We start from the raw sequence: 16,878 nt of genomic DNA, 5'->3' as shown, positions 1-16,878 counted from the left end.
TAAACTTGAAGAGCCATTATAAAATTATCAGGATGGCGTCGGAAGGGAAATGGGAGACTGTTCCAATGAAAAATAAACCTAACAGGGTTGAAAACCAGAAATCTAAGAAGAACCAAACCAAATCTTTCATAGAAAATATGCCAAGAATTGACCCAAACCGTGAGTTTTTGTGAATTTCACCTCAACATGGAACGTGCCGAAAGTGTTCGTATTTGCCACTGCATACGTCATCAATTTGCTAATGGTGTTTTTGTGTAACACATGTTCTGCTTTTTACAAGCAATTTGTGATCAACATGTGGTTATTTGACGAGATTCTTGTCAGATTTAACAATATCAAATCGATAATTGATCCCATTATTGATTATTCAGTATTATTTGATTACAACAAAATGTACACTGGCCCAAAGGGCATTTAAATATGTCCTTATTTAGTCCTGGTAATTTAAATTTACAAAGTGCCTATTTTTACGCAACTGTAATGAATATCCTGTTTACGGCTTACGGAAATTTACTCACGTAAATACAAAAATCTTTTGTGCTATATTTTAAGTGAAGACAGTGGCGTAGAACAAAATCTTTGGGCTATTTTTTAGGGTTAGTTCCCCATTGTTTTTTTTTAGGCCGAAAGACCCTTAATAAAACTATTTAAAAAATTGGAAGCTAACCCTAATCCTAAAAATAGCACAAAGACTTTTGTCTATGGCACCCACATATGACTGCACTATTTTAATTTACGTGCGTAAAATTTTCTAAGTCAAATATTTTCCTGATGTGTATGAGCAACGGGAAGTGCCGTAAAATTAGCTACTTAGTTAAATTTAGCCACTTAGTTAAATTTATCTTTCCAAATTGTTATCTTTTACTTGTGGTGAAGAAAACTGTCAAATTTGCACTATGAAAGACACTGAATATCCACCATCTTGAAGTAACGAGATATTTTTTTGTTCCATAACAAATGGTCAGATTGTAAATGTGACACTGATTACAAGATCTTCCAACAGTTTCTTTTAACAAATGATTAGTTATAATGACCCATATTTGTTCATTGTACATACTTTAGTTCTGTTCTAAACATGGGTTGCTTTACACTTGACCTGTACGTTCAGGAACGTCTCTACATAACAACTATTTTTTCATCCCTGTCCATTTTACTGGGTAATTTTTTTCAGGGCAAGACAAAAAAAAAACCTTATAAACAGGCAGATGTAATCCGTTAGGTTTTGCAGAAATCTTTTAAACTAAAAGACAGGAGGATTATCTACCTTTGAAAATAATTAAGCTATTTTAGATTTTTAATCATTTGATGCCCCGTCGATTTCCCAGAGAGAGAGAGATGGGTTGATGTGAAGACATTAGGTCGATAGATCATATTTATACCGGCTTACATGCTTATTACAAGCTCAAATTTTCCTGTCAATCAAACCTCCAGCTAAAAAGAGTTGATGCACTTGTAGCTTAAACATACATTATGCAAGAGCTAAATCTGCCTATTGCAGGTCTTTCTTTAGGCCTGAAATGTTATATAAATTATTAATTAGACATTAATTAACTTATCCAGACAATAATCAACCCTCGATGTCATCGCTAGCCTGCGATATTTTCTGTATTAGGATCCAATCTGCTGCTCAATGCTCATTCATGATTGAATCAAAAAATAGATAATCGAGACTATGTTTTTTTTATCGTACTGACTTCAGTAATGATGATGAAGCCTAGGCCCAAAATTCAATTGCTAAATTCTCGGTTCAGAGTGGATCAATTTGACTGAAATTTTCACCAAATTCCCTTTACATTATCTTGTTTTTAACTATTATAGTGAGAACTGCCAACACTTTATCTAATCTTCCATAATGTATCTTTAATTGTAGTTAACTAATTAATGAAAGATTAAAAGATTTTTATAACATCAATAACCATAATTCATTTCTAAAATGCCATCCATTATTATTTCAGAACCACTGAAAACTTCCAAGACAGCTTATGATGCTTTTATTGATAAACAGAAAGATTCAAATAAAACCACAACTACTTTAAACAACAATCAAGTAGAAAATAAGAAAAATAGAGAAAAGAAAGAAAAACCAAAAACATTTGAAGAAGCCAGTAAAAAGGTATTGTACATTGATTTTACTAAGCCCCCATTGCGATAGTCTGTACATGTATGTAGGTATACTGATGTTTGAGCTGCTGACATGAAGGCCACACAATTTAAATGGCCTAAATGGTGTACATTTGGCATGCACGTAAAAGAACCTTGACATTTGGTTTTCAAAATCAAAGTTCCCTCATTGCACACTGTTACGGCGTAAGCCCGTCTTCATAAGCCCAGTTTTTGCAGAAAGGTATGATGTCAAAACCATTTATTTCTTACTGATTTTATATAATGCATGTTTTGTACAGAATGAAATATGTCAAGATGCATACGGTACTTAACAGAGCTTGAAATTTTGTCCGATATCCCAAAAAAGTCCTCATAGTTCACAAAGCATTATCAGACTTAAGTTAAAAATTTACTCAAAATTGTCCAGCTTGTTTTAAGTAATATATACCCCTTTATAAAACTTTTGTGGTTTTAATGTATCAAATACATCAATAAGAAACTAAGTGGAAAGTTTTGTGTTTGATTTCTCATAAACAGTGATTGAAAGTTGAGTAAAATATTCACTCAAGTCTGAGAATGCTTTGTGATCTGATTAATAATAAATTTTTATTAAATTTACATTTTCAGTTAGAAGTAAATGATATAAAGTCAATGGTAGAGAGATCACAGGGAGTTAAATCCACTAATCCTGATGCATGGATTAAAGAATTAACACTGGTATTCAACAATCATTTTAAACATCTTCCACAGTCCAATTTACTTCTCACAGACAAACCAAAGAGTAAGTTCGTTCATCTTCATGTTGCTAAAGGTGGATTGGGTGGCCTTATGGTCGAAGGTGTGTGCTTTAGGTCATGGTGTCTGTCATTGAATCAAGTGTGGGGAATTCGATTCCCAGCTTGTACGTAACAAGGAGTAGGTTGGGTCGCCTGTCAAACCTTATTAATATTTATTTTTGTTTTTCAGATTTTCCAGTAAGTGCCTTAACGAGAGAATGCAGTGATTATTTATTATCTGTATTAAAACAAGCCTCTACACAGACCCTAGAACAACTCTATTTTCTTACAACACAGAGTATGGTCAATGATTCTAATAAAGGTCAGTTATTTACAGATAATAACAAAACATCTCACTAGAGTGTTTCTCTACTCATAATATGGGAGCCACGGTGGCTAAGTGAGTAAGACGCTGGCTTGCTAGTCTGGAGGTGTCGGGTACGATCCAGGTGTGGTGCAAGACGGAGGGCATGTCCAGGACAGCTATCTTGTCATTCAGATGGAACACAAAAACCTAGCATGTAAAAGATCCATTGGCAGTTGGAATTGCTGCTCTCCGAATAAAAGTTTCCCTCATAGCTCTCTGTCTGGCGTAGGCGTGTCTTCATTAGCCCAGTTGGATCAGAACAGTTGGATTTTAAACCCCATTTTATATAATTCATTTCATTCACTGATAACAAAGCACTTTTCTATAGACATTAAATTCTCTCTCCCTCGTGGGTTTTGCTGTGTCTTTTGGTTCCTTCCTGTTGCTCAAGACCCCTACATGCAAGTTTGAAATGTGCTCAAGACCCCTACTTGCAAGCTTGAAATGTGCTCAAGACCCCTACATGCAAGCTCGTGTTAAGTGGACTTGATACTCTCCCTTTTTTGGAAAGGGGTGGGGGTCAGTATAGCTTTACACACAATCATATTCATCAACCATCAAATTACATTTATTAGAGATGTTGTCTGTCAATTGTTTAAACTAGAAATAAAAATAATATAGTGTTTTATATGTTGACAGTTTGTGTGTATGGTTATCAGATAATTCTACAGTTATTGGCTAGAGATAATCCTGGAATCATAGTTCCACGACTTAATCAGGTAATTCATATGTTATTATTCTAAAATACTAATTCATAAAAACTTTCGAACTGAATCATTTTAATAAGAGAGCAGCCTTTTCATTTGCTTAGAAGAGGGTTGGGGTGGCTGAATGGTTAACACAGAATATTCAATAATACTTATTCACAGAAACTTCAACTAAATTATTTTAAGAGAGCAGCCTTTTCATTTGTTAAGAAGATGGTTGGGTGGCCGAATGGTTAATATGCGTGGGAGTGGCGTAGTTTCGATTCCTGGGTTGTGTGTGACAAGAAATAGGGTCGCCTCTCTCCAACCTTGTGGCTTTTTTCCGGGTTCTCTGGTTTCCGGCCACTTCTAAAGACGACCACGCACAAGCAAATTATTGAAATAAAATCAAACCATATGTTAGTCTCGAAATGATCTAGTTTGTGTTGAGTGGACTTAAACCCTCTCTCTCTCTCTCTCTCTCTCTCTCTCTCTCATTGAGTCAACTGGCCTGGTTTCGATTCCCGGGTTGTACGTGACAAGGATTAGGGTTGCCTGTCCAACCTCGTGGGTTTTCCCCGGGTCATCTCTCTCTCTCTCATTGAGTCAACTGGCGTGGTTTCTATTCCCGTGTTGTACGTGACAAGGAGTAGGGTTGCCTGTCCAACCTCGTGGGTTTTCCCCCGGTCATCTCTCTCTCTCTCTCTCTCTCTCTCTCTCTCTCTCTCACATATTATTTTGATATTTCATGAGTCATGTTTTTAATCGTGTTTCAGTATTTAGAGATTGTGTTTGCCAACAAGAATAAACAGAAACAATGTGAACTGGTTTTATGGTCGTTAACTCAATGTTCTTCACTCGATATGAAAGTTGGATTAAAAGGTAAAATTATTATTAAATCACTGGGAGGGTTAAATCATGTGCTTTAGATCATTAGGCCTGTCACTGAGTCAATTGAACATGGTTTTGATTCTCCAGTTGTACGTGAAAAGGAGTGGGGTCACCTGTCCGACCTCCTGGATTTTCTCCCATAGGTAAAGTCCCATAATTAAATTGAACTATATGTTAGTCCAGAAATGATCTAGTTTGTGTCAAGTAGATGTCAAACCCCATTTCAGTTGTATTTCTCAGATTTTGACATCTGTAGAACTTACCTGTCCGCTAATGTATATACCATAATTTGTGACAAAGTGCTTAAAGATACATTATGGGAGATAAGATAAAGAGATGGCAGTTCTCGCTATAATAGTTAAAAACTAGATAGTGTAAAGGTAATTTGCTGAAAATTTCAGTCAAATTGATCCACTATGAGCCGAGAAAGAAGCGGGTGAAATTTTTGCATAGTCTCGGTCATCATTACTAAAATCATTAATATAAACAGCATAGTCTCGATTATCAACTTTTATTGATTTAATTATCAATAGCCATTAGCAGCATATAGGAATCTAATCCAGCCAACATCGAAGGCTAGCATTGACATCGAGAGTTTATTATGGTCTGGATAACTTAATTAATGTCTAATTGATAATTTAGATAACATTTCAGGCCTAAAGAAAGACTTGTAATAAGCAGATTTTGCTCTTGCATAATGCATGTTTAATTTTCTATTTTATAAAATTTAGATTCTGTGAACTAAATAAACCCATATATGTACGAAACTGATTTCTGTTCTCACTAAGATAGTGTTACAAATTTTAAAAACATAATATTAGTTAAATTTATGGTTTTTCAATGTAAAAACACTTTGAAATATATAAAATGATACACCCATACTATTATAAAGTATAATAAAAAGATGTGTTATACATCGCCCTGGTGTCCTCCATATTTTATAACAATTTATTGTATGTTTCTTTCTGCAGCAATTGTTGTTGATTTTCTACCGGCAATGAGAGTCAAGATGGCAGCTACATATTCTATACAATATATAGAAGAATTCTTCAGGTTAGTTTTGTTTAACAAAGTCAGGTTAGTTTTGTTTTACAAAGTCAGGTTAGTTTTGTTTAACAAAGTCAGGTTAGTTTTGTTTAACAAAGTCAGGTTAGTTTTAGCAAAGTCACCATGTGCTCCCAAAATGACCTAGTTTGTGTCGAGTAGATGTTAAACCCCATTTCTCTCTATCCTCCCATTCCTAAGGAACTGTAGTCAATAACTCAGAGGGAGAGGCGAGGCATGTATAAAGTTCCCAATGGAACATTTATTTTAATAAAGGCTTTGAATTTTGATAAGATATTTTGATATTTCAGACGATTTAGTAATTTATCGGAAGGATATGGTGAGATTTCGATTAAAGATTATTTCCAGTCATTAGATTTGATATACAACAACAAAACCCAGATAGAACCAGAACACCAAGATAGATTAAATATACAGTTAAACAAAATCAAGGTAAGATTTGGTGTACAAAAATAAAACCCAGGTAGAATCGTAATATCAAGTACTACAACTTGTATATCATGTTAATGGTTAGTTTCAACCCATTATTGGCAAATTGTTAAAATTCGTTGAGAATCATCGAAAAGTCGTGAGTTCCTACAGTCTCGTAATAAATTACTCCGCACCACTCGGGTACGGAGGTTGAATGGCTGAATGATTAGCATGTGCGCGCTGTATCATAAGGTCGGTCATTGAATCAACTGGCATGGTTTCCAATTTCTGGTCGCCTGTCCAACCTTGTGGGTTTTCTCTGGGTTCTCCGGTTTCCTCCCATTGCTGAAGACCCCTACTTGCAAGCGAATGATTGAAATAAAATTGAACTACCGGTATGTTAGTCCCGAAATGACCTAGTTTGTGTTGAGTGGATGTCAAACCCCATTTCTCTCTCTCTGTTACAATTTGTTGAGAATCATCGAAAAATCTTGAGTTCCTAAAATGGTTCGTCTAGATTAGATAACAAGTGTTGGGTTTACAACTGTTTAATTTCTCGAGCAGTGTTGAGTAATTAACAGACTTCATTAGCCCACGACATGGCATATGCCCATCTTCATTAGCCCACGACATGGCATGTGCCCATTTTCATCTGCCCACAACATGGCATATGCCCATCTTCATCAGCCCATGACATGGCATATGCCCATCTTCATTAGCCCACGACATGGCATATGCCCATTTTCATCAGCCCACAAAATGGCGTATGCCCATCTTCATTAGCCCACGAGAGGGCGTATGCCCATCTTCATTAGCCCATGACATGGCATATGCCCATCTTTATTAACCCAGTTGATGCAGAAAAGTGACCCCATTTCATGTTTATTCACAGAATAGAAATTCATCTGAAATAAAGAAATTGATTGAAATTTTACACAAAACTTATATTCTTAAATTGTTAAGACTTTAAATGTGTTTATTTTCAGGTTTTGGCATATGGAAGTGATCCGAAAAGTAATTTAAGAAACTTTTTCCCATATTATCTCAGTCGTATTGACAGTTTCGCACCATCAGCTCAACAAAATGAGGTTTGTGATTACCAAATTATATCAGTGAGTTATTTTGGAGCGGGGTTCAGTAAGATTTACACTGGCTTCCTATCAATCAACGCATTAATTACAAAATACTTTAATAACTTACAAGGTTGGTAAGATGGCCGAATGGTTAGCGTGTGCGCATTGTATCATAAGGCCAGACATTGAGTCAAATGGCGTGGTTTTGAATCCCAGGTTGTACGTGACAAGGAGTAGGGTGGCCTGTCCAACCTCGTGGGTTTTTTCCGTGTTCTCTGGTTTCCTCCCACTGCTAAAGACCACTATGCGCATTCGAATTATTGAAATAAAATTAAACCATATGTTAGTCCCGAAATGACCTAGTTTGTGTCGAGTGGACGTTAAACCCCATTTCTCTCTCTCTCTCTTTTAATAACTTACAAATGTGTACCTTCAAATCCTTACTAAAAACACACCTATTTAGTGCAGATCATGAGAATCTGGCATAAATGTGAGACTAACACAGCACTATTGAGCAAACTTTTGGATACGAGGCGTTATACAAATTCATTATTATTATTATTGTAAAACAAAATAATATGTGTGGCATTTCTCCAGTCCGTTAACAGCAATTAACAGAGTATTAAGATCGTATTATCAACCCATTACTTCAGTTCAGTGATGCATGACTGAGGGCCTGGCAAGTAACAACATCTAGTTGTTCAGATGGGATGAAAAATCAAGGTCCCATGTGCACATTGGCGTTGGAATTCGATATAGGAATAGGCCATAGCACCACTGTCTGGGCAAAATTTCCCTCATACCACACTGTATGTCATATGCCCGTCTTCATTAGCCCAGTTCGAGCAGATCAGTCGGATGTTAAACCCCATTTGATTTATTTTCAGTATTTATCAAGTATTATAACCTGTTTAAGCACAGATAAACAATGTTTTCCTGCTTGGTGTCAACTTTATACCAAACATTTATTACAATCCAGGTAATATAATAACTACTTTATTTAGAATTTTTAAAGAAAGAAACTATTCATTAAAAACAAATAGTGGGGGCGGGGGGCAAATTAGTTTGTTATAGGTGGGTGTATTAGGGAGTATGACAAGTCCCCACCTATGTTAAATTATGCCAGTCTGCAAACTCTGTTCCTCTCAGCTCTGAACACCAAAAAAAGAAATACCATATAATATAGTCATCTCTGAAAAGGGGTCTGCTTATTTTTTAGTCTCGAAATGACCTTTCTATCTTTGAAAGGGCCACAAAGGGAATACACATAATAGATCGCACTTCAAATATTCATTAAAAAAATGTTATGGGTTTTTTTTTTTTTGCAGTGTTGTATTACAGTATATATTAGAAAAATATGATACAGCGGCGAAAAAACTACCACGAAAAGTTTTACAACAAACAATTCGATCTTTCTCCCTCACTAATGAGGAATTAGCTCATGGAAAGGGAAAGAGTAAAAAAGAAGGTTTAGAGAGGTGTATTGAAGTTTGTAAGGTAAGCCGTGTCCCCTCTCTGAGCATTATATTTTGTATGAGTTTGAATCTAAAACTCATGCTTCTTTCTGGGAGTGAGGTCTTTGTACAATTTAATTAAAACACAGATCCTATTTCGTTTTGTTTTTTATAATTCAAAATTCTGTTTTACTTGTTCTTACTACTCTAGGATCTGGAAGAGTTGTTTTATATAAGCTCTGTTCTGGTTGATGTGAGGAATTATCCAATGAAACGTTTTCTTACGGCTAGTTCTTGGCATACTCCGCACGGCTGATTGATTAATCTGACGTCATAAGGTGAAAAGTCGCTAGTATGACCCCTGCCGCGACCTTTCTTTACAACTTGTCAGATCTTCATGTAGTGTAGGCCATCGAAAGCATAAAAAACGAAACGAAATATAAATCTATATTTTAATCAGATTGGGTTTTTATACAGTTTTCTGGGAGTATGGTCTGGGGTCGAGAAACATATTATGACTTGACACTCCATTTACTGCAATCTGGCGAAAATTAGTTTAATGAAAAAAATAATAATAATCGGTATAATAATTGAGTATCCCCTATATCTTGTGAAGCATCAGTGTAATGATAGCGTATATATTTGATATTTTTCTAGGCTCTACAATTGAAGATAAGCCAGAGTGGGTTTCCATGGAAACTGTTGCTGTTTCTAATGGTAACTGTTGGTGGGTGTGTCATAGCTTATGATATTAATACTAGTTCAAGTCTAAAGGGTAAGTTATAACCTTCATTAAAGATAAATTATGTAAGATTTAGATAAAGAGCTGACAATTCTTGCTATAATTGTTCAAAAATAGATAATGAAAAAGGAATATATTGAATATTTCGTTCAAATTACTTCATTCTGTTGAATCTATGTCTAATTTTTACATAATGCATCTTCAAAAGAGTAAATGCAGTGGTGGAGTGTCTTTGTGTGGCTAAGTGGGTAAGACGCTGGCTTGTCTATGTGTGGAAAAAGGCTGGGAACCTCTAATCTAGATAAAGGTTGACAATACTAAACAGTTACAATCAACTACCATTTGTATTTGTATTAGAAAGTGAGCAGGGGAGAAACGTTTCCTCTATTGTTTGTTTATTGTTTTTCAGCATCAAGAACGATGGTCTTATTAGAAGATTATGGCGTTTTAGCGGTGACCAATCAGGCGTGTAAAAGAATACAAGTATTTACCAAACAGACACAAGCGTAAGTGTACACAGAATTACAATCGTAGAGCTTAAATGCGATTTTAATGTAATTCATTGGAATATTCTCATCATATTAATTTCTATTCTTACAGGTGGTTGAATGTTAATGCTACAGAGATACTATTGTACTGTATGTAACTCAAGCGTGGGATAAAATAACTCACTTATGTATCTAGCGTGGAATAAAATAACTCACTTATGTATCTAGCATGGAATAAAGTAACTCACTTATCTATATTACAGGTGGTTGAATGTTAACGCTCCACTATACAGAGATAATATTGTACCCTATGTAACTCTAGCGTGGAATAAAATAACTCAGATGTTTATCTATATTGGAGATGTCACACGACCATATATATTGTTGTTAGGTGATAAGCTAGCACAAGCTTTACAATGGGTAAGTCAATTTATCGAGACACATATTGAATCCCCAGATCATCATTTCCATTTGTTTGAAAGATTTCGGCGTAATACGTGCTAAAATGAACTCAAATTGATCAATTATCATTTTTGAAGGGTATTTAGTGAAAACAGACAGCTATATATAGATAACATTCAGCATCGTAAATTAGATGATCCTTGATCTTTCTACTGTTTATTACTGATTGACATTTTGATTAGGATTCTCATTCATATAAATGAAAATTTCAGTTCAATACACAATACCCTAATGTTTAAAAAAAAAACTATATATAAAATGTTTTATACACAGTACCCTAATGTTTTATACACAGTACCCTAATGTTTAATACACAGTACCCTACTGTTTGATACACAGTACCCTACTGTTTAATACACAGTACCCTAATGTTTTTATATATGAATGATATTATTTCAGTTTAATACACAGTACCCTAATTTTTGGACACAGTGTAGTGAATACATGACAATTGTCTGGACCTTTATAAAACATCATAGTCTGTGTATGTGGAACTGTATAGTAAACTATACTTTACTGTCCTATGCCTGGCTGGAGAAAAACGTCCTCGTGTAAGTATTCTGTCAAGTTTTATGTTTTTGCTTTAGATTCTGTGGTGGGGGTGGGGGGCCGAGTGGTCCAACATTTGCGCTTTAAATCAAAAGTCTGTCGTTGAGTCAAGTGGTGTGGTTTTGATTACACACTTGTATGTGACAAAAAGTAGTTTCGTCTGCCTAACCTTGTGGGTATTCTGCTAGTCCTACTGTCCTATGCCTGGCTAGAGAAAAATGTCCTGGTGTAAGTTGTAGGTTGAGTTTTCACTGTATGAAGGTGTCAAGTGGTCTAACGCAGGATCTATAAATGTTAAGTCATTGAGTCCAGTAACTTGGTATCCATCAATCCCAGGTTTATATGTGACAAGGAGTAGGGTCGTCTACCTAACCTCATGGGTTTGTTTTTTCGGGTCCTTTCCAGTTTCCTCCCACTTCTAAAGACCGCTACGTGCATGCTAATTATTGAAATAAAATTGTATTGTAGTTTGTATTAACGAAACTGTTGTCCGAACAATATTTCTTTCATACTACAATGCAAGATTTGTGCCTGTCAAATTCATTAGCCCTGTTTGTGCTCCAGCGTCGATTATCCCAGTGTTGACGATCCCTACACCAACGACGTCTTGCCTGAATGTGATGATCTCTCAAACAAGGGATCACGCGAGGACGTCCGGCGCGAAGGTGACCCCTATGCAGTCGATTCCGAATCGTCTGGCCACTCACTCTCACACCAGTGTCTGTTTGAAGACGAGCGGTGATCTGATTTGCTGTGATGACACGATTTCTCAAGGCCAAGGTACGGATAAATCGATCCTGGGCTTGAGTTGTCGCCCTTGGTCGACCTGAGCGTGGTCTGTCCTGTACAGATTGTGTATCACGGTATCTGGACCATAGCCTGCTTATGACAGACTGAGAAACATTCATCGTCCGCGCCACAACCGCCTGTGTTGTGCCGATCTGTAGCATGCCAAGGGCACGTAACCTTTCATTTTGGGTAAGCCGACGCATATCAAAATTTGTTTTCTGGTCACTAAAACAATTAAATTGATGTTTCCACCCTGGAATTCAATGCCACAATGACTGTAACATTCAAAGTCAGAGTCGTGCAAATCTTGGGTTGGACCCCCATGATGATCCCAAGCATCACCTGCATTCCATGCGGTAGCTATTGGTGCGTTTGGGCGTCACATGTAACTGGAAATGTTTCTTCTGTTAGGTTCTATAGTGACTTTTTTCGTAGTCATTTGCATATTTTAGTATTATGCCCCCAAAATCAAATATCCCCTACTTTTTTTGAATAGTATATATTGTTTATTCCTGTAAATCGTAATTTTTGAAAAAAATTTGGTATATATATATTTTTACAGAATTGAAAATTGTTGCTCCATTTCGGCTAAAGAAATTCTGTCATTGTTTAAAACTGGCAACTCTAATACCCATGATAAAACTTGATCAATATTAGAAGGTATTACACAAAACATAACTTCTATATCTTGGCTTCAAGTCGGGTGTTTGATCCCTGCATTGGCCGAGAAAGTTCATCCCGATTTTCCGGTATGGTTCTCCCTTGTCAGTGATGCATGACGGAGGGCCTGACAAGAACAGCTGTCTAGTCATTCGGATAGGACGGAAAACCGAGGTCTCGTGTACACTTTGGCATGCATGTAAAAGATCACTTGACAGTTGGAATTCGATGTAAGAATAGACCGTAGTACCTCTATCCGGGACAAATTTCCCTCATAGCTCACTGTATGGCGTATGCCCGTCTTCGTTAGCCCAGTTCGGAGCAGAACAATAGGACGTAAAACCCCATTTCATTTCATTTCATTTCCTTGGCTTCAATCATTCCTTCATAAATTCTGCTGACTGCTACCATAGAAACGTACTCACAGTCCTCTGGGTGTTAGGTTGCGTGTTATTTATAAGAATAAAAATTTAGAACTTTTTTCGGTAACTTTTAATGCAAAAGTTGTATCATAAAGTCTGCTATTGAGTCAACTGGTGTGGGTTTTCTCTAGGTCCCCCCACTGCTAAAGACCCCTATGTGCATGCGAATTATTGAAATAAAATTGAACCATATGTTATTACCGAAATGACCTAGTTTGTGTCGAGTGGAGATTAAACCCCAACTCTCTCTCTCTCTCTCCCTCTCTCCCTCTCTCTCTCTCTCTCTTTCTCTCTCTCTCTCTATTAATTGTTTTCTCTATTTTTACAGTGGTCAATTTTCACCTGAAAATATTCAAAAGACAGCGATTTGGAGTCTACAAGTGGCACGGAACTACACCATGTCTGCTGTAGCATGGTGCCAAAAAACTTTGGTATCGGTCACGTCTTCCTAAATAGCAAGGATGGATACATCGTCTCATTTTATTAAAATAAAAATAATCAGGTTTAATTCTTGTCAACAGTTAAATTAGTTTTATCGTTAATACTGATCAACAGACCCCAAATTCACAAAACATTCTCAGACTTAAGTTCAGAATTTACTTAGAATTATTCACCTGATTTTAACTAAAATATAGGCCTTTATAAAACGTTTGTAGTTTTAATGTATCAAATACATCAATAAGAAACTACATGAAAGTGCAAAGTCATATGTGTAGCTTCAGATACAAAATATAATTAGAAGTTAGGCGATTAAGATATGAAACATGTTATATTATTTAGAACTTAGGCGATTAAGATATGAAACATTCTATAATGTTCAGAAGTTAGGCAATTAAGATATGAAACATTCTATAATGTTCAGAAGTTAGGCAATTAAGATATGAAATATGTTATAATGTTCAGAAGTTAGGCGATTAAGATATGAAATATGTTATAATGTTCAGAAGTTAAAATATTTTATAATATTTAGAAGTTTGATGATTAAGATATGAAATATGTTATATTATTTAGAACTTAGGCGATTAAGATATGAAACATGCTATAATGTTCAGAAGTTAGGCGATTAAGATATGAAATATGTTATAATGTTCAGAAGTTAAAATATTTTATAATATTTAGAAGTTTGATGATTAAGATATGAAATATGTTATAATGTTTAGATGTTTGACTACACTAAGATATGAAAATTTAATATATTATAATATTTAGAAGTTTGACTACTAAGATATGAAATATGTTATAATATTTAGAAGTTATGCGGCTAAGATATGAATGAAATACTTTATAATATTATTATTATGTGTGAATTATGCTCATTGTTCAGAAGTTGACTGGAAAAGAATTAATTGTTTTGTTGAGATATTGATATGCATGTGTACTCTAGATCCATTTTGGGGTGTGTGCCCTGAACAACTTTTTTGTCTAAAAATTAGAGAACTATTATTTAACTGATTAAAGAATGTTTATTATTGAATTGTTAGTCAATTAATTAAATTAATATGCAGTATATTATTGTAAATATTATATAAATAGACTAGCATTATCATCAAGAATGTTATTTTATTTTTTATTTTTACTCATCTGAAGAATAGACGTTTGACAATAATCAAAAACACACTTTTATGGAATAACAATTACCATGTTTTATTTCACTGCCACGTTTCAACAAGGTTTCACAAGTCGTTATCAAGCATATACACAAATAGATAAGTGAAACCTTGTTGAAACGTCGCAGTGAAATAAACCATAGTAATTGTTATCCATAAAAGTGTGTTTTTGATTATGTTCCAATTACTAAATGCCATTCAATGAATAGACGTGTGACAACAATGTTGTGGTGGTGGTCGTCGTAAATATATCCATGTTCTTAAATTGTTCATGGATGTGTATTTCATATTTATTTCAAATTGTACAAATTAATTATATATATTTCATTCATAATTCTTGGAAACTCTTTGGGGGGCCACAGTGACTCAGTGAGTAAGGTGTTGGCTCATAGATCAGGGGGTCCTGTGTTTGATCCTGATGGGGGAGGGGTTAACATGTGCACGCTGTAACAGAAGCACTGTCATTGAGTCAACTGGCTTGGTTTTGATTCCCCAATTGTCTGTTATGTTAGTCTCGAAAGACTACACAATCCCGATGAAATTTGTAAAAAGTACATAAATGATGGCTGTCATTAATATACTTTAAAATATTGACATGATAACAGTATCTTGTCATGTATAAAATTGTTGTTAATGAAATGTTTTGAGATAAATTTTAACTTTAGAATGTTCCTTTTCTTTCTTTCATGGCCAGATAGTAATTGATGAAACAATTATTTATTTTATTTTAAAAAAAAAATGAATCAGCTACTTCAAATTAACCCTTTCAGAGCCATGTACCAATTTGGGCCGAACAAGCTCCTTTTGAAAATCGGCCCATGGCACTGAAAGTGTTAAATCGTGGCACCTGTTCCAAAGCTTTCTTCTGATGTCCATACTCCGTGACCTTTTTTTTATCCGCCAAAAAACAAAATGTTGTTTCACCAAAGACAAACCTGGGACTTTGTTTCACAAATACTCAAAGTATGATATTTTAATAATGCCTGACTTTCATTGGCGGAGTACTAAAATCTTGACCCAATGAAAATTCAGCTTTGTTTAATTTTAGCATGTCTTGTCCATAATAAATTCAAAGTGCTACATTAATCATAGTTTTGATTATAGATAAAATTCAGTGCAGGTTAAAGACGTTTATACTAGACATACAAGTGCTTATCTATGAAACTTTCACTGGACCGCCATCTTCAATAATAATGTGGGGGTGGATGGCCGAATGGTTAGAGCATGTGCACTGTATCATAAGGTCTGTCATTGAGCCAACTGGCGTGGTTTTCATATCCCGGTTGTATGTGACAAAGAATAGGGTCGCCTATCCAACCTTGTGGGTTTTCTCTGTATCAGAAGGTCTGTCATTGAGTCAACTGGTGTTGTTTCAATATCCCGGTTGTATGTGACAAAGAAAAGGGTCGCCTATTCAACCTTGTGGCTTTTCTCTGGGTTCTCCCCTGCTGTGTTAGTCCTGAAATGACCTAGTTTGTGTCGAGTGGAGGTTAAACTCCATTTCTGTCTCTCTGTCAATAATAATGTAATATTAGCAAAGGCACCCATACCATTACAGAGCCGTAATACCAACATCAAAGGATGAAGTCACATCTGTATTTTAAACATCTTTAGAAGTCTCAATCTGTTATTAATTTATTTATTTTAGAAAAGATCCCAGATTTGTGAGAATGATGTTATGTTAATTATGTAAATATTGATTAAGAATGTAAAAAAAAAATTCATCGAAATAAATATTATTATAAATGATCCAGTTATTGATTATTTTTACTGACACAACGAATGCATTATATTCTAGAATCAAATAGTCCAGCCTTCAGGAGAAATACAAGCGGTTTATTGTCTTACTTGTGTGGTGGGGGGAGTTGGATGGCCGAATGGTTAACACATCCGCATTGTATCATAAGGTCTGTCATTGAGTAAGCTGGTGTGGTTTCGATTCCCCGGTTGTTCGTGGTAAGGAGTAGGGTTGCCTATCCAACCTCGTGGGTTTTCTCATTTCCTCCCACTGCTAAAGACTTCTACGCGCAAGCGAAAATTGAACCATATGACCTAGTTTGTGTGAGCGGACGTTTAACCCCATTTCTCTCATTCTCTTGTGTGTAATGACTGGGCCAATGAAGTATTATAAAAGGAAAGTTTGACTCGATAGCGGCACTATGACCTACTTTTATTTCTAACAATTTAGGGAACCTCAACATGCTGGTAATGGTATACACGGGACCTTGTTTTATCATCTGATCCGATGAACTAGATACCTTTTCTTGCCATGCCCTCTGTCCTGCACCACTAACAGGGCTGGAAAATCAGCTAACACTGAGATCGAACCTCTG

At 35.6% G+C, this 16,878-nt stretch overlaps 1 protein-coding gene across 1 annotated transcript; it reads left to right on the top strand.

Moving 5' to 3' along the window:
• On the top strand, positions 1-16,294 carry LOC126819083 (transmembrane protein 214-B). Its single transcript, XM_050546922.1, has 16 exons — positions 1-159; positions 1,956-2,113; positions 2,731-2,884; positions 3,070-3,201; positions 3,886-3,965; positions 4,709-4,814; positions 5,795-5,876; positions 6,179-6,320; positions 7,286-7,387; positions 8,260-8,351; positions 8,701-8,869; positions 9,484-9,601; positions 9,978-10,074; positions 10,320-10,476; positions 10,918-11,069; positions 13,267-16,294. Exons 1-16 carry the CDS (start codon positions 33-35, stop codon positions 13,388-13,390), a joined length of 1,992 nt encoding a protein of 663 aa, XP_050402879.1. The 5' UTR covers positions 1-32; the 3' UTR covers positions 13,391-16,294.
• The last annotated feature ends 584 nt before the right edge of the window (positions 16,295-16,878 follow it).

Source organism: Patella vulgata, chromosome 4 (assembly GCF_932274485.2).
Source record: "Patella vulgata chromosome 4, xgPatVulg1.2, whole genome shotgun sequence".
In the NCBI taxonomy this organism is placed as follows: domain Eukaryota; kingdom Metazoa; phylum Mollusca; class Gastropoda; family Patellidae; genus Patella; species Patella vulgata.
Note: the sequence above shows the minus strand (reverse complement) of the source record. Positions and strands in the feature narration are given on the sequence as shown.